At 43.1% G+C, this 14,636-nt stretch overlaps 1 protein-coding gene across 7 annotated transcripts in view; it reads left to right on the plus strand.

Annotated features, from left to right (window-relative positions):
* Positions 1-14,636, plus strand: part of KLHL3 (kelch like family member 3) — a 133,971-nt gene that overhangs the window by 14,771 nt on the left and 104,564 nt on the right. For 2 of the 7 annotated variants that reach the window (XM_001504327.6, XM_070234278.1), the window contains exon 1: positions 7,473-8,049. The exons of 2 other annotated variants lie outside the window; for them this stretch is intronic. In XM_001504327.6, coding sequence (XP_001504377.2) covers positions 7,994-8,049 — 56 coding nt within the window. In that variant the 5' untranslated portion in view covers positions 7,473-7,993. Of the gene's footprint in view, positions 1-7,472; positions 8,050-14,636 lie in introns of those variants that run through there. 3 more of the 7 variants (XM_070234277.1, XM_023617649.2, XM_023617651.2) reach the window with 3 other exon arrangements.

Consider the following 14,636-nt stretch of genomic DNA (forward strand, 5'->3'; position numbering starts at 1 on the left):
CTCTTGAGTCTCCTTTTTTTAATCATTATTTATATGTGTCCACGTGTAATTTTCTCAACCAGCTTGTAAGCTCTGTGGCATTTGGTTCATGTAGGATTTATGTTTTAGCTCCCTGGCACAGCCCATTGCATAGGCAGAGGAAGGTATTCCAGCGAGACTGAATTAGAAGCATATGGTTGTATGAAGGTAGAGAATGACCAGAATGTAGGAGCATACTTGCTCATGGGTTTTACGTTACTTTAAGCGTGTGCCTGCCTCAATTCTCTGTACCTGCTAGATGTGCAGACCTCACCTCACTCACATACACATCACTGTATTCTTGATTTTGGGGCTCTGTCTTATCTATATTTTACCTTTTCATTTAAAACAGCCTAGAAAGGAAAGAACCAGAGAGTTGAGAGAGGGGAAGGAGATACAGGATCATTGCAGTCAATTTAAAGGTGCAAGGACCTGTGAAAAAGTTGTTGGTAGGAATTAATGCTCATTCTTGAATAGACTATTATGTGAAGGAAGCAGATTTTCCCCCCTTCCTAAGCCATTGGTGTAAAAATTAGGTTTTGCTTTCGTTGTGAAGAGATATACATATTTACCAGCAGAGGGCACCAGTTGTAGGTTGAAGATTTGAGAGAGGGAAGGAATTCTTAGGAAGACACTGAAAGATGAGTGCGACTACTGGCCTGTGTGAAGGACCCTGCTTGCTGCTATAGTTGGCCTGGCTTTTCTTTGACCCTCTTGGGGTCCAGTGGTGTGCTTTCCCCCAGAGTAATCTTTGGCTAGGCCTGGCTGGTAAGCTAAGGGACTAGAGGAGTCCAGGGGGAAGGACTTCATAATAGTAGGTATTAGGAAGGCTTGGAAGCAAGCCTATATTAATATCTTTAGGGATTCATGTGTTTTTGTTCCCAGTCTACAGGTGAGATGGAAAGGGCGTTAGGCCAGGCACCTGAGGATCTGGTTCTATACCTTGCTTGGTCCCCAACTCACTGGTGATCTTAAGCCAATTACTTTCCCTCTCTCAGCCTCAGTTAGCTTATCTCTAAAATGGAGGTAGTAGATAAGGGATAGTGCCTGCCATGCATAGTAGTTAATAGTGGGCTCTGAGGTCAGGCAGATCTGGGTTCGAAACTATGAGGCAGTGGTCAAGTCATTTAACTCTCAGAACCTGTTTTCTCACATTTATTTATTTATTCATTTTTGTTCTGGTAGAGTTTGTATTCATTGGATTACTTTTGAAAATAAGTTTTTTTTTTCTTTTTACCTATTGACAATGGGTAATGTTTCTCTCTCCCCATCCCCCACCTCTGGCAACCACCAATCTGTTCTCTGTATCTATGAGCTTGTTTTTTTTTCTTTTTTTTTTTAGATTGGTACCTGAGCTAATAACTGTTGCCAATCTTTTTTTTTTCCCCCTGCTTTTTCTCCCCAAACCCCCCCAGTACATAGTTGCATATTTTAGTTGTGGGTCCTTCTAGTTGTGACATGTGGGATGCTGCCTCAGCATGGGCTGATGAGTGGTGCCATGTCTGTGCCCAGGATTTGAACCAGTGAAACCCTGGCCCACCCAAGTGGAGCGTGCAAATGTTGTCACTTGGCCACGGGGCTGGCCCCTGTTTTTTTTTAGATTCCACATATAAGAGAGATCACGTGGTATTTGTCTTTCTCTGTATGACTTATTTCCCTTAGCATAGTGCAGTTGAGGTCCATTCATGTTGTCGCAAATGGCAAGATTTTATTTTTTTTTTATGGCTGAATAATATTCCATATATATATTCCATACATATATCTATTTATATATATATACACCACACCTTTATCCATTCATCTGTTGATGGACACTTAGGTTGTTTCCATATCTTGGCTATTGTGAATAATGCAATGACCATGGGAGTGCATGTATCTTTTCAAGTTAGTGTTTTCCTTTTCTTCGAATAAATACCCAGAAGGGGTATTGTGGTATCATGTGGTAGTTCTATTTTTAATTTTTTGAGGAACTTCCATACTGTTTTACATAGTGGCTGCACCGATTTACATTCCCACCAATAGCACTTCAAGCATTCCTTTTTCTCCATATCCTCACCAACACTTGTTATTTCTTGTCTTTTTGATAATAGCCATTCTAACAGGTGTGAGGTGATATCTCACGGTGGTTTTGATTTGCATTTTTCTGATGATTAATGATGTTGAGCATCTTTTCATGTACCTGTTGGCTATCTTCATATCTTCTTTGGAAAAATGTCTGTTCAGATCCTCTGCCCACTTTTTCATCGGATTCTTTGTTTCTTTTGCTACTGAGTTCTTTATATATTTTGGATATTAGCTGCTTATCAGATATATGATTTGCAAATATTTTTCCCCATTCCATAGATTGCCTTTTCATTTTTTCAATGATTTCCTTTGCTGTGCAGAAGCTTTTTAGGTTGATGTAGTCCCACTTATTTATTTTTGATTTTGTTGCTTTTGGTGTTAAGTTAAAAAAATCATCACCAAGACTTACGTCAAGTAGCTTACTACCTATATTTTCTTCTTTTATGGTTTCAGATTTTATGTTCAAGTCATTAATCCATTTTGAGTTACTTTTTGTGTATGGTGTAAAAGAGTGGTGTAAGATAGTTTCATGCTTTTGCATGTGGCTGTCCAGTTTTCCCAACACCATTCATTGAAGAGAGTATCCTTTCTCGGTTGTATATTCTTGGCTCCTTTGTTGTAAATTAATTGCCCATATATGAGTAGGTTTGTTTCTGCATTCTCTATTCTGTTCCATTGATCTGTGTGTCTGTTTTTATGCCAATACTACACTGTTTTAATTAGTAGTATAGCTTTGTATATGATTTGAAATCAGGGACTGTGATGGCTCAACTTTGTTCTTCTTTCTCAAGATGGCTTTGGCTCTTCAGATTTTTTTGTAGTTCCATACAAATTTTAGGATTGTTTGTTCCATTTCTGTGAAAAATGCCATTGGAATTTTGGTAGGGATTGAACTGAATCTCTAGATTGCCTCAGGTAGTATGGACATTTTAACAGTATTGATTCTTCCAATCCATGACCATGGAGAATCTTTCCATTTATTTATGTCTTCAATTTCTTTCATTACTGTCTTATAATTTTCAATATACAGGTCTTTCACCTCCTTGGTGAATTTATTCCTAGGAATTTTATATCTTTGATGCTATTGTAAATGGAATAGTTTTCTTTATTTCTCTTCTGATAGTTTGTTATTAGTTTATAGAAATGCAACAGATTTTTGTGTATTGATTTTGTATCCTACAATTTTACTAAATTTGTTTATTAGTTTTAACAGAGGAAGGAACTCTTCTAAACTCTTTTTATGAGGCTAGCATTACCCTGATACAAAAACCAGATGAGAATGCCACAAGAAAAGAAAATTACAGGCCAATATCCTTGATGAATAGAGATGCAAAAATCCTCAACAAAATATTAGCAAACTGAATTCAACAACACATTAAAAGGATCATACACTACCATCAAGTGGGATTTATTCCAGGGATGCAAGGATGGTTCAACACCTGCAAATCAGTCTGTGTGTTACACCACATTAACAAAATGAAGGATAAAAATCATACGATTATCTTGGGGCTGGTCCCGTGGCCAAGTGGTTAAGTTCGCATGCTCTGCTGCAGGCGGTCCAGTGTTTCATCGGTTTGAATCCTGGGCACGGACATGGCGCTGCTCACTGAACCATGCTGGGGCGGCATCCCACATGCCACGGCTGGAGGGATCCACAACTAAGAATATACAACTATGTACTGGGGGGCTTTTGGGGAGAAAAAAGAAAAAAAAGGAAATCTAAAAAAAAAAATGATTATCTCAGTAGTTGCAGAAAAAGCATTTGACAAAATTCAACATCCATTTATGATAAAATCTCTCAACAAAGTGGGTACAGAGGGAACGTACCTCAACATAGTAAAGGCCATGTATGACAAGCCCACAGCTAACATCATATTTAGTGGTGAAAAGCTGAAAGCCTTTCCTCTAAGATCAGGAACAAGGCAAGGATGTCCGCTCTCACCACTTTTATTCAATAATATTGGAAGTTCTAGAGGCAGATCAATTAGGCAAGAAAAAGAAATAAAAGGCATACAAATTGGAGAAGAAGTAAAATTGTCACTATTTGCAGATGATAGGATATATATAGAAAACCTTAGAGACTCCATCAAAAAACTGTTAGAACTAATAAATGAATTTAGAAAAATTGCAGGAAACAAAATTGGTACACAAAGATCTGTTGTATTTCTACACACTTCACATTTAAAGCAGGAATAATAGTCCCTTCTCTCAGGGTTGTTGTGAGGATCAAATGAGAGAAGAACATGTAAAGTCTTGAGTACAGAGTCCGGCCAAGAGCAAATAGTCAAGGGTTGGCAGCTGTTAGTACTATTCAGGGGTTGTTATCTTGAGTCAAAGGAGACGTGAAACACTTTGTAAGCTTTAAAGTGTAACACAAGTGCGTGGTGATTATGTTCTTGCTCTGTTCAGGGCATAGGTTCTTCCACCCTCGGGTTCCTTTTTAGTTTCTGCCTGGCTTCCTGGGCTGGGGGTGCTCTAAGCAGTTGTAGGCAGAGTCTACTCATCAAGTGGTCCAGAATCTGAGGGGAAGTTTTGGTGATACAGGCGTGGGTGGGCCTTAATTTAGCTCTGGTCTTGCCTAGTCCTGTTGGTAATAGTGACCACCAGAGATGTGGAGATGGCTCCAGGAGATGCCCAGGGCTGTGCTTCCCGGCACAAGATATCCAAGGTGCCCTGACTGACTTTTTACTTGGCCTCAGAGCCAGGGACTCACAGAGCTCTAGTTTGGGAGCATTGGCATTAATTGTAGTTAGTGCCGTAGAGTCGATTCCAGCAGAGCTGAACCCTGCCCAGTCTTTTTGTGCCATCCTGTCACCTTCTGCTGCTATATTGGACCATGCTCTGCTGCTATTTATGGGGTTTTCATGGCCAATTTTTCAGAAGTGGGTGGCCAGGTCCTTCATCCTAGTCTGCTGAAGCCTGTCCACCATGGGTGACCCTGCTGGTATTTGAAATATCAGCGGCATAGCTTCTAGCATCACAGCAACGTGCAGCTGCCACAGTGTGACAAATGACAGATAAGTGGTGTGGTTCCTTGACCGGGAAATGATCCCAGGCCGTGGTTGTGAGAGCACCAAACCTTAACCACTAGACCACCAGGGCTGGCTAGCATTGGCACAGGCAATGAAAGTAATAACGAATGGTTGCTGAGTACTTATTATAGGCCAGGCTCTCTGCTAAGAGCTTTGTATACTTTCACATAGAAACCTAACAACTCTGGGAGGCAGATACTATTATTATCTCCTTTTCACAGATGAGAAAATTGAGACTTGTAAAGTAACTTGCTTAAGGTCATGTTTTTGATAAGTGCGTTTGGACCTTAGTCTGTCTTATTCCAATGGTCTGAGCTCTTTTCATTAAGTGATCTTTGCATTTAGCTATGCATTAGAGTCACCTATGAAGTTCATTAAAATTCCTGCTCCTTGGGCCCTAATTCTGTAGGTGTGAGGTACAGCCTGGCCCTGTACAGACAAACAGGTCAATTCTGTGGCCCAGAGAACATTTGGATAATAAAGTCAAAAATATAAAATGTAGCTCTGAAACTAGAGAAGATTAGGGTGGGAACTTTGTGCCAGGAGTCTGGAGACTTTGATTCTTGGCTCAGCTCTGCCCCTGGTTTTGCTAGATGATCTTCTCTGAGTGTTCTCTGTTCTGTGTACGTCTCGTGGATAGAGTAAGTGGTGAATAAAGTGTGCAGGTGGTAGTAGTATGCTTCATGACATGCACTGTATTGACATTGGATAGCATGGCAAAAGTAGGTTGCAAAGGAAATTCTGTAAAATTTTTGTACTGGCTCTCAGTAGTTGTATATTGAAAGCTGAATATGCTCAACTCTTAAGTATTTCCTTTTCTGACCCTTTTTTCTTTCTCTCTGGTTTGTTAGATGTGACGTTTCCCTCTTTTCCTGTATGGTGAAGTCGTGAATGAGAGGGTAAAGTTGTGAGACTCATCTTGTTCTTATGTCCCTTTATGAATCACCCTCTTGTCTTCCTGGTGGATGTGTGCACTCTAGCACGGATTCTGGGATCTGATTTCCTTATTTGTGATGTTCAGCTTCTCCTGGTCCCTGTGATTCACCTCAAGAGGAAATATCTGGAGCAGAGCCACAAGGCTGATTAGAGGAGGAAGGGACAGAGAGGGAGAAAGATACAAGGGATATTGTTGTCAAAGGCAGAAGTAGCAAGACAGGGCTGTAGGGTTTAAATAAAATCACCCAGGCCTCTTCTCACTTGAGAAAGAGCACGTTTGGGCAATGGCCTCATCTAAGAGGACCCTGACGTGTCAGGAGAGATAATCTTTGAGAATAACACCCTAGCCAGTTTGAGTTCAGGAGTCTATATAACGTTTCAGTTACTCTTAGTTTCTATTACCTCAGTGTTCCGCCTTCCCCTCCTTTGGTTTCAGGGCTTTTTCAGGGAAGAAATTTAACAGGTCAAAATTATAACAAGAACAGATTTACTGAGCACCTCTCATACTTTCACATAATCAGGTTATCCTCTCTGAAACCCTGTAACACGTTAGAGGCTAGTAAAAATTTCTTCTTAAACAATCTTACAGATTACTCTAATGAGAGGAAAAATGGAACATTTAAGACATTTTTAGAGTCATGTGTTCTTAGAGCTGAAAGAGACTCTAGAGATTGTCTGGTCTGACCCTATCTTATGGATGAGGAACTGAGATCAGAGAAGGGAAAAGACTTGCTGAGAGTCACTCAGCTAGCTAGTGGTGGTATAGATTCTGAAAAGCACAGATGTGACATGGAGAGTTCCCAGAATGGAGATGCTCATGTATGATTTTTCTGAGACATCAAGGCAGCTTGTGAGCCCGTTTTTGTGGCTAATCAATCATGGGGGGCTGATTGCCCCAGTTACCTCTAAGCCTCTTGGCTGTGGCTGGGAGAGAAAGCTAGCCTTCTGCTTTCCCCAAGATTATGTTTTAGAGTTAAGTTAGTCTAAATTGAGGCTCAGTAGCTGGAGATTATAGGGTGCGGGACATCTCTGGCTGGAGATGGGGGTTCATTGGGAATCTTGCTAGTTGGAGCTACAGCTTAAGTCAAATTTGAGTACGACAGGATTTAAAAGGAAGATAGCGTTGTGCTATGAAATTTGTGATCTTTCAGTATGGCTTCGGGAAATAAACGTATGCAGTATTCATTGTGATGGCTTTACTGCAATGGCATGTTGCAATAAATGATAGGGTTGTTCAGTTTCACCTATTTCTGCCAGTTCCCTTTTTCTAATTTCTCTCTGCATTCTTCCCAGTTCTATGAGACTCTTTCTCCCTAACTTCTCTCCATCTATCAGACTCTCAGAGCTACTGTAGATTTTGGGAGGATGGATTGGAACATGAGCTGTGACCTACAAGTTAATTTCCCCAGGTGGATAAACTCCACCGCAAGCCACAGAGGGGCCTCCTCATTCCAGTAATCTGGCCAGGCTGACAGACTCATAGCTTATGGGGGTGGGGGTGGGAGCTAGTATTTCTTGGACTAGTGAGGAACTGCCTGAGCCTTTGCAGTCTAGGCAGAGGAGGCGGGAGCCCCTGGGGTGGGCTAGTCGCCTGGGCTGGGGATGCCTGGGCAGATGTGGAGCCAGCTGGAAAGGTGGCACCGTACTTGGGTCGCTGGAGCTGCGCTGTTCCTAGGAGACGGAGGAGCAGCAGCGAGCCTGCGGGGGAGGGGGAGCAAGTGGGTTGCTGCTTTTAGCAGCTGAAAGGGCTGCAGGGAGCTCTGGGTAAGACATTTTCTGCTGCTGTTGCTGCTTCTGCGGTAGAAGCTGCCGCGAGTAAGTCAGAGGAAGGAGGATCGAGAGGGAGGAGGCTTCATCTGCAGCCATGCTGAATCACTGTTGCTGATCAGATCTCCCGCTGGTTGGCTGGGAGAACTGAGAACAGAGCTAGGATCCCTGGGTGCATGCACAGTTCAGCGGCTGCCACCTCGCCTGGGCCTCGCACAATGGAGGGTGAAAGGTATGTATGTATAAGTGTGGTGTGTGTGTGTGTGTGTGTGTGTCTGTGTGTATGTAAGTGAACGTGTGCTTGCGGTGCAGCACCAGCTTTTGTGCTTGTGTTGGCTAGGGAGGATCGGAAGACCTGGCCACTGATGGATCCCAGTGGGCGGCAGAGTCAGCCAGAGCAGGCGAGCCCCTTTCTCTGGAGATCTGGCCTCCGCAAAGGCAGGTCTGGGTTTGCTGGGAGCAGAGCACCCCGAGAGAAGGGACTTCCTGGCTGGTGTTTGGGAATAGCTTCAGCAAGGGCTGAGTCAGGATTGCCTTTCTCAGGCTGTTTCAAGGAGGCGTTTCCCTTTCCTGGCTGCATTCCCGGGGTGGTTTTTCTTTGGTGGGGGGTTTTTGATGTCATAGCAGGGCTGGCCTGCTATAGAGTGCTTGCATTTTCACACTAAAGTGCTCAAATTTTCAGCAAGCATGTCATGCTGATGTCTTGCCTAAAAGTGTGTGCGTATGTGTGTGTGTACCTTGAACACAAGTTCAAGTAAGAGGGAGAGAAACCCATTCAGACGCCACTTGCTCTGAACTGACTTCGTTTGCATTGGAAAGTTTATGAATGACACTGGAAAGTGTGTGCTTTAGAAGAACTCTTACTCCTTCCATCAGGGGTTTCTTGTGAAATAGGAATCAACAGAAGGGAATCTAAGTACTTCTCTTGAGCTGGATCTAACTAGCAAGGGTTTGTTTGCCGGCAGGCGTGTGCATATAGCTTTTAAACTATTATCTGAAGATCTGATTTTTTTCATTGTGAAGGTGCTCAGTGCAGTGGAGGGGTGGGTCATTCCTCTGTGTGCTAAAACATCTCCTCGTGTTGTGCCAGCCTCGTCAGTGTGTGGGTTTGCGGTTGGTAGAGAACAAGGCGTGCCATTTTCCCTGAGGTGAAAAGACTGCAGGGAGGAGTCAGGCCATGACAGTGGACCACTGAGGGGAGGGCTGCTGCTCTGAGTTGCCAGTTTGATGCATATGGTAACTGGATGGTTAAACAATAACAGATTCAACTAAGTCAATGCTGTCTGGAGAGTACCTCATAAACACTTTCCTTTGCATGGATTGTCCCAACTCTTGCCTCTCATGGGACACAGTGATGTCATTAAACATGTCTAGACCCCATGAGAACTGGCATGATTGTTGGGTGGCCTCTTGTCTGAAGAGGACTGGGGAATGTGTTTCCTGATGTGATTCCTACAAGAAGAGTCTGGGACATTTTAGATTGAGAATGCAGCTGGTACAGCCTCTCTCTGGTGCTCTTTGCAACAGAAGCTTAGTGTTGGACTCCTTGTGGCCTACTGGGCAACAGAGCATCTGAAAGCCTGTTTCCTAGGCTTGGGGCAGAGGTAGGCAGTGTTCTTACCTTCTTCCATTGGTCTGGTAGCTAGCAGAAGGGCAGGGGTGATGTGAATGGAGGTTTAGAGATTCTGGACCAGGCCTATTTGCTTGACCTGTGGCATATTGGGGCTGAAAGGTCCGTGTGAGAATAGCAGCACCTGATCAAAGTGCAGCTTCCCAAGCATTATGGGGCATCTACTGTGTTCCCAGAACTGTGTTCAGAAGCCTACTGAGTCCTTGCCCCCAAGGAGCTCTCTTGTTCTTCAACACTCTGGTCTCTCTCAGCTGGGATGGCTGGTGTCTTGAGCTTTGTGACACCTGGTTTTTGCATATGTTCCTTTGCTTTTCTCCTACTAGAGGTAAAGAATAGGGAAAAAAATCCAAACTGAGGAGCTTCCAGCATTTACCAGGTCACTCAGCTCACTACCTTTTGTTCTGACTCGAACTCCAGCTTACCATGCCAGGCATTCAAGTCTCCTGAGATCTGGCTCCGGTCTCCATTCCTGTTGCTCACCCATACCCCTGCCAAGAGCTCTGTTGGTCTCTTTTGTGATCATCCGTCCTGTATTCTACTCCATCCAGCTCCAGATCCTTAGCTCCTTGAGTTCTTTTTGCCTGGAGTGCCTTTCCCTTCCTCTTTTCCAAAAGTTATCTATCAAGGCTGTTTTAGAATTCCACTTTGTCTTGGAAACCTTAACTTTTCTAGCCCCTGGCTGATGTTCTTTCCACTTCCAATACTTCTAGTTTGTATCTCATAGTTGGGTACTGAATAATAGGCCTACCTACCAGATCTTTTTCTGCTTTTGTTTGTATATCTTACAAGTCCCCAAACTTGGAGACAGGTCCTGAAGGGCAAGGATGGTGCCTGTCCCTCTGAATACTCCTCATTACTATGTGGCTGCATGCACAGTAGGTACTGGATAATTATTTGCTGATTAGCTGATAACTTTTGTGGGAAGCTCTGATAACTAAAAAGAAATTTGGTGAGAGAGGAAATTGAAACCTTTGGCCAGTAGGTTCATCCTTGGATATCGGCCTTATTATCTCAGCACGGGTAATTGACCCCATGGAATGCTTTGAGGTGGGGTAGAGGGGAGGAGTAGCCTTGTTTTACCAGTTCCCTGGGAAACCTAGGGCCAGAGAAGTGAGTGACCGGCCTGGGATCACATGTCAAACCTCCAGAGACTGGAGGGATCCTGAATCTGGGGCTTGTTCCACACTTAACCCACTGAAGCTTAATTGGGGCTGTTTTTAAGCATTAAAAATTTTCAGCCAAGAGATTTCTAATGAACAATTTTCTTTCTTTGCCATGAGGGTATGAAAATAACTTCTACCTCAAAAGGCTATTAGTTGAAGGCATGGACTTAGGAGAAACACAGACCTTGCAGTGAATCTACTTCATAAACTGTATGACCTTGAGTGTGTCACATTTTTTCAGAACTAACTTTTCTTTCAGTATAAAGGGAGTGATAACGGTACCTATACCTCATAGAGTTGTGAAGATCAGATGAGGCACTATGTACAAAGCACCTAGTAAAGTTTTTCTGGCACACAGTAAGTACTCAGTAAATGGTAGTTGCTATTATCGTTGGTGTTTGTCTCTTGCCATGTTGTACCCTGTGACTCGTGCTGGGATGCTAACCAAGGCTTATTTAGGGCCTTCCTGTATTTACCATCCAAAGCAGATTATGTGGGACCATTCCCAAGAGAAAATTAGGGAGACCTGTAAGGCCATCATATTACTTCTACCTAAACTGTCTCCTCATAATAAGATACCACATCAGGCTTGGCATTTCCGTTTCTAGGATTCACTATCACCTACCTTAATCTTCCTTTTTATAGACACCCTGAGGCATCTGGATGCCTTAGTGATTCAGAACCATGAACTGTACATCTTTGTTCAGGCCAAAATCTTAAGAAGAACCTGTAAATTTGCACTCACCTTTGCTGTGTCCTCCACGCTCTCCATGAGACCTCAGTGATGCTAAGTTTCCCATCTCTCTCTGCGGAGAATCACTGTGGCTTCATCAGTCAGAGGAAGATGACTCTGTCTTCTTTTTTACAAAGGAAAAGGGTCTCTAGCTCTCAGTTACTACAGTGGTATACTGTGTTTGTGTTTGTGTGTGTGAGTGTGTATAGAGCAGATAGACATTGAAAGTGGCAGTTGCTCTTGCGATTTTGTTTCAGCTCTGGAAATCAGCTTTGCGGATGGATTAAAATTAAATTTCAACTTAAATGAGGTACGTAGGGCAGTCAAATTCACAGAGACGAAAAGTAGGATTGGTGGTTGCCAGGGGCTGGGGAGAGGGAGGAATGGGGAATTATTATTTAATGGGTACAGAGTTTCAGTTTGGGAAAATGAAAAAGTTGTTGAGATAGATGGTGGTGATGGTGGCACAACAACGTTGTACACTTAATGCCTCTGAACTGTACACTTAAAAATGTTTAAGATGGTAAATTTCATGTAAATTTTACCACAATTAAAAAAATTTCCCTGGGCCGCCCCGTGGCGGAGTGGTTAAGTTCTCACGCTCCGCTTTGGCAGCCCAGGGTTTCGCCGGTTTGGATCCTGGGCGCGGACATAGCAGCACTCATTAGGCCATGCTGAGGCGGCATCACACATGCCATAACTAGAAGGACCCACAACCAAAATATACAACTACGTACTGGGGGATCTGGGGAGAAAAAGCAGGAAAAAAAAAAAAAAAAAGATTGGCAACACATGTTAGCTCAGGTAGCCAATCTTTAAAAAAAAATTTTTTCCAGGCACAGTCGCTGGCATATCTGCAAGATTTGCAGGGAACCACAACTTTTGGCAGAAGCATCATAAAGGGGAAGTTGGCTGTCCAATTTTCTTAAAATTGTGCTAGTTTTCTTCATCAGAACCTTTGGGATACCCCTGATGGAAAGGGGCATCATGCGCCTAGCATTATGCAGTGAATTTGTCTTCAGAGGGAGAGCGGCTCGTCCTTACTGAGGAGAGCCTGCTCCTGGACCTCGGGGAGATTCAGAGCTGGAAGGAGCTTATCTTTTCACCCTTGATCCAGGAACAGATAGAACCTGTTTTCCGAGAAGACATGACTTAGAAAGCTGATGCTCTCTTAATGCTGAGTTTTGCAGTGCCAGGTAGAATGCTGGCAAGACCCAGGGAGGAGCAAACATTGAGTGCCCTGGCCTTTTCTCTCTTCCCACCGCTGAGTCCTCTCCCACCCCTAGAAGTCATGGGTAGAAACTTTGGTAGAAATTTTGGATATTACTGCTGCCTGAAGCAGATGTGCATCTCGACCATGATAATTGAAACCAAATTTTCCATTTTGGAAGTGTTTTTTGGTGAAGGAAGGTTTTCAACTGCAAAAAAACAAAGTCAGTAAAAGAAACCTCTTGATTTCCCCACACCCAGATTTAAATTTTTAGGATTTAGCTTACTAGGCTTTAGATTGTTAAGACAGATCCAGACAAGAACATTTTGGGTAAGTTTTCTAAAGCAAGTGCTTTATTTGATGAAATTTGCCGTTGTAGAACTGACCTAATTTTTTTCAATTGCTGGATGAACCCTAAAACTGGGTTAGACTGAAAGGAGGTTTAATAAACTATGTAAAAAATAACTTGATGCTTTACTCTTAATTTTTTTCCTATTAAATAAGTCCAATGTTTCTCAAGCTAGAAATCTATAACTTTTATAATTTATAAGGATTTTTGGACTCTTAGCACAACTTTCCTGGAGTTTTTTTTTTAACTTATGAACATCTGTTGTAGCCTCTATCAAAACCACACACAGGGAAGAGCTCTGCTCTCCTGTTCAACCCAAATAGAAACTTGGCTTCCAGAATGCCACATAACGAGGGCTGTGTTTTCTTTTAGTCTGTCTCTCTCCTTGTCTGTCTGTCTGAACTCAATCATTTCTCTTACGTTTTACATTTTTACGCAGTCCACTTAAGAGATATTTTTCCCCTGGGTTTTGAAAGACGCTTTTTGTGAATTGGACTCTTAGGAATGTGATTAGTAACATACCTGTTCTTGAACTTGTTTATGAAGGAGCATGTTATAGGAACGGCAGCAGCCGCTGGCCAGCTTTGATAAATCATGATGAGCTGGTGTGAAAATTCCAAGTTCAGTACAATTAATAATATCGACTCCAACACACACCGCACTTTCCGATGATCAGCGGGGTGAAGTAGTGCTATGTCTCAGGTCCCAGAGGATTCAGTCTCTTTCATTTGGCCAGGTTTGGCTGCACAGGGAAGAACCTCAGAGAGGGGGACCTAAGGATTGAGCCTCCCTTGGGCTGATAGGCTGTGGACATTATCCTATCATTGGACATTGCTATTAAGAGCACAGGCCCTGGAGCCAGAGTGACCTGGGTTTGAGTGTCGGTTCTCCATTTAGTAGTTATGTGGGGCTTTTGGGCAAGTTTTATCTCAGTGCCTCAGGAGATAATAGTACCACCTTGTAGGGTTGTTCTGAAGAGAAATTGAGATAGTGGAGGTAAAGTGCTTTAACGTGTCATAAGCTTTCAGTAAATGTGAACTGTTATTAACAGTTACCCAGGAGCATAGTTTACTGATGCTTCTCTCCCATGTGTCTGTGCAGGCTGTTGCAGGGAATCAGCCTGATGCTGTGAACTGAGGCGGCACCACTGAAAGAGTATGAAGGATGGGCTCTGTAGCAGGCTGGGTATAGGTGGCGTTTCTTGATGACAGGACTGCGCTGTCAAGTCCTGAATCTTGCTGCCTGGACATCTTCAAGTACCAGGTCCTTCATTAATCCAGAAGTAGAAATCTAAATTTGGTCATTTTGACCTTGAGCTTCAGGATTGAGATACATGCTGGATCTGCAGTTTACCCAGAGTCCCATAGGTTCAGAAATCCTATCTTATCAGTGTCCCACTGCTGCCCAGACTTGGAGAAGCAGAGTCATGCTGATGAGCTCATCATGAGAACTTCAAGTACAGCAGTCAGAGTGGCAGTTTATTAATTTGCAGTGAAAACTGGCAAGGTGTTCCTGAGCGCCCGCTACCACTTTCTTGCTTCCTGAAGAAGAACCAAGGGAGGCCAAATTGATCAAAAGGCTGCAGAGTGAGCCAGGGACTGACTTATGGCATTTGACTATTTAAACTTCACAACAGGGATCTGACCTGAGGTGGAACCAAATGACTATGTCTGATGATGGTATCATTTTCTTTTCTAGATATTGCGGGATGAGCTGGACCAAGGGCTTTCTCTG

Source organism: Equus caballus, chromosome 14 (genome assembly GCF_041296265.1).
Source record: "Equus caballus isolate H_3958 breed thoroughbred chromosome 14, TB-T2T, whole genome shotgun sequence".
Lineage (NCBI taxonomy): Eukaryota > Metazoa > Chordata > Mammalia > Perissodactyla > Equidae > Equus > Equus caballus.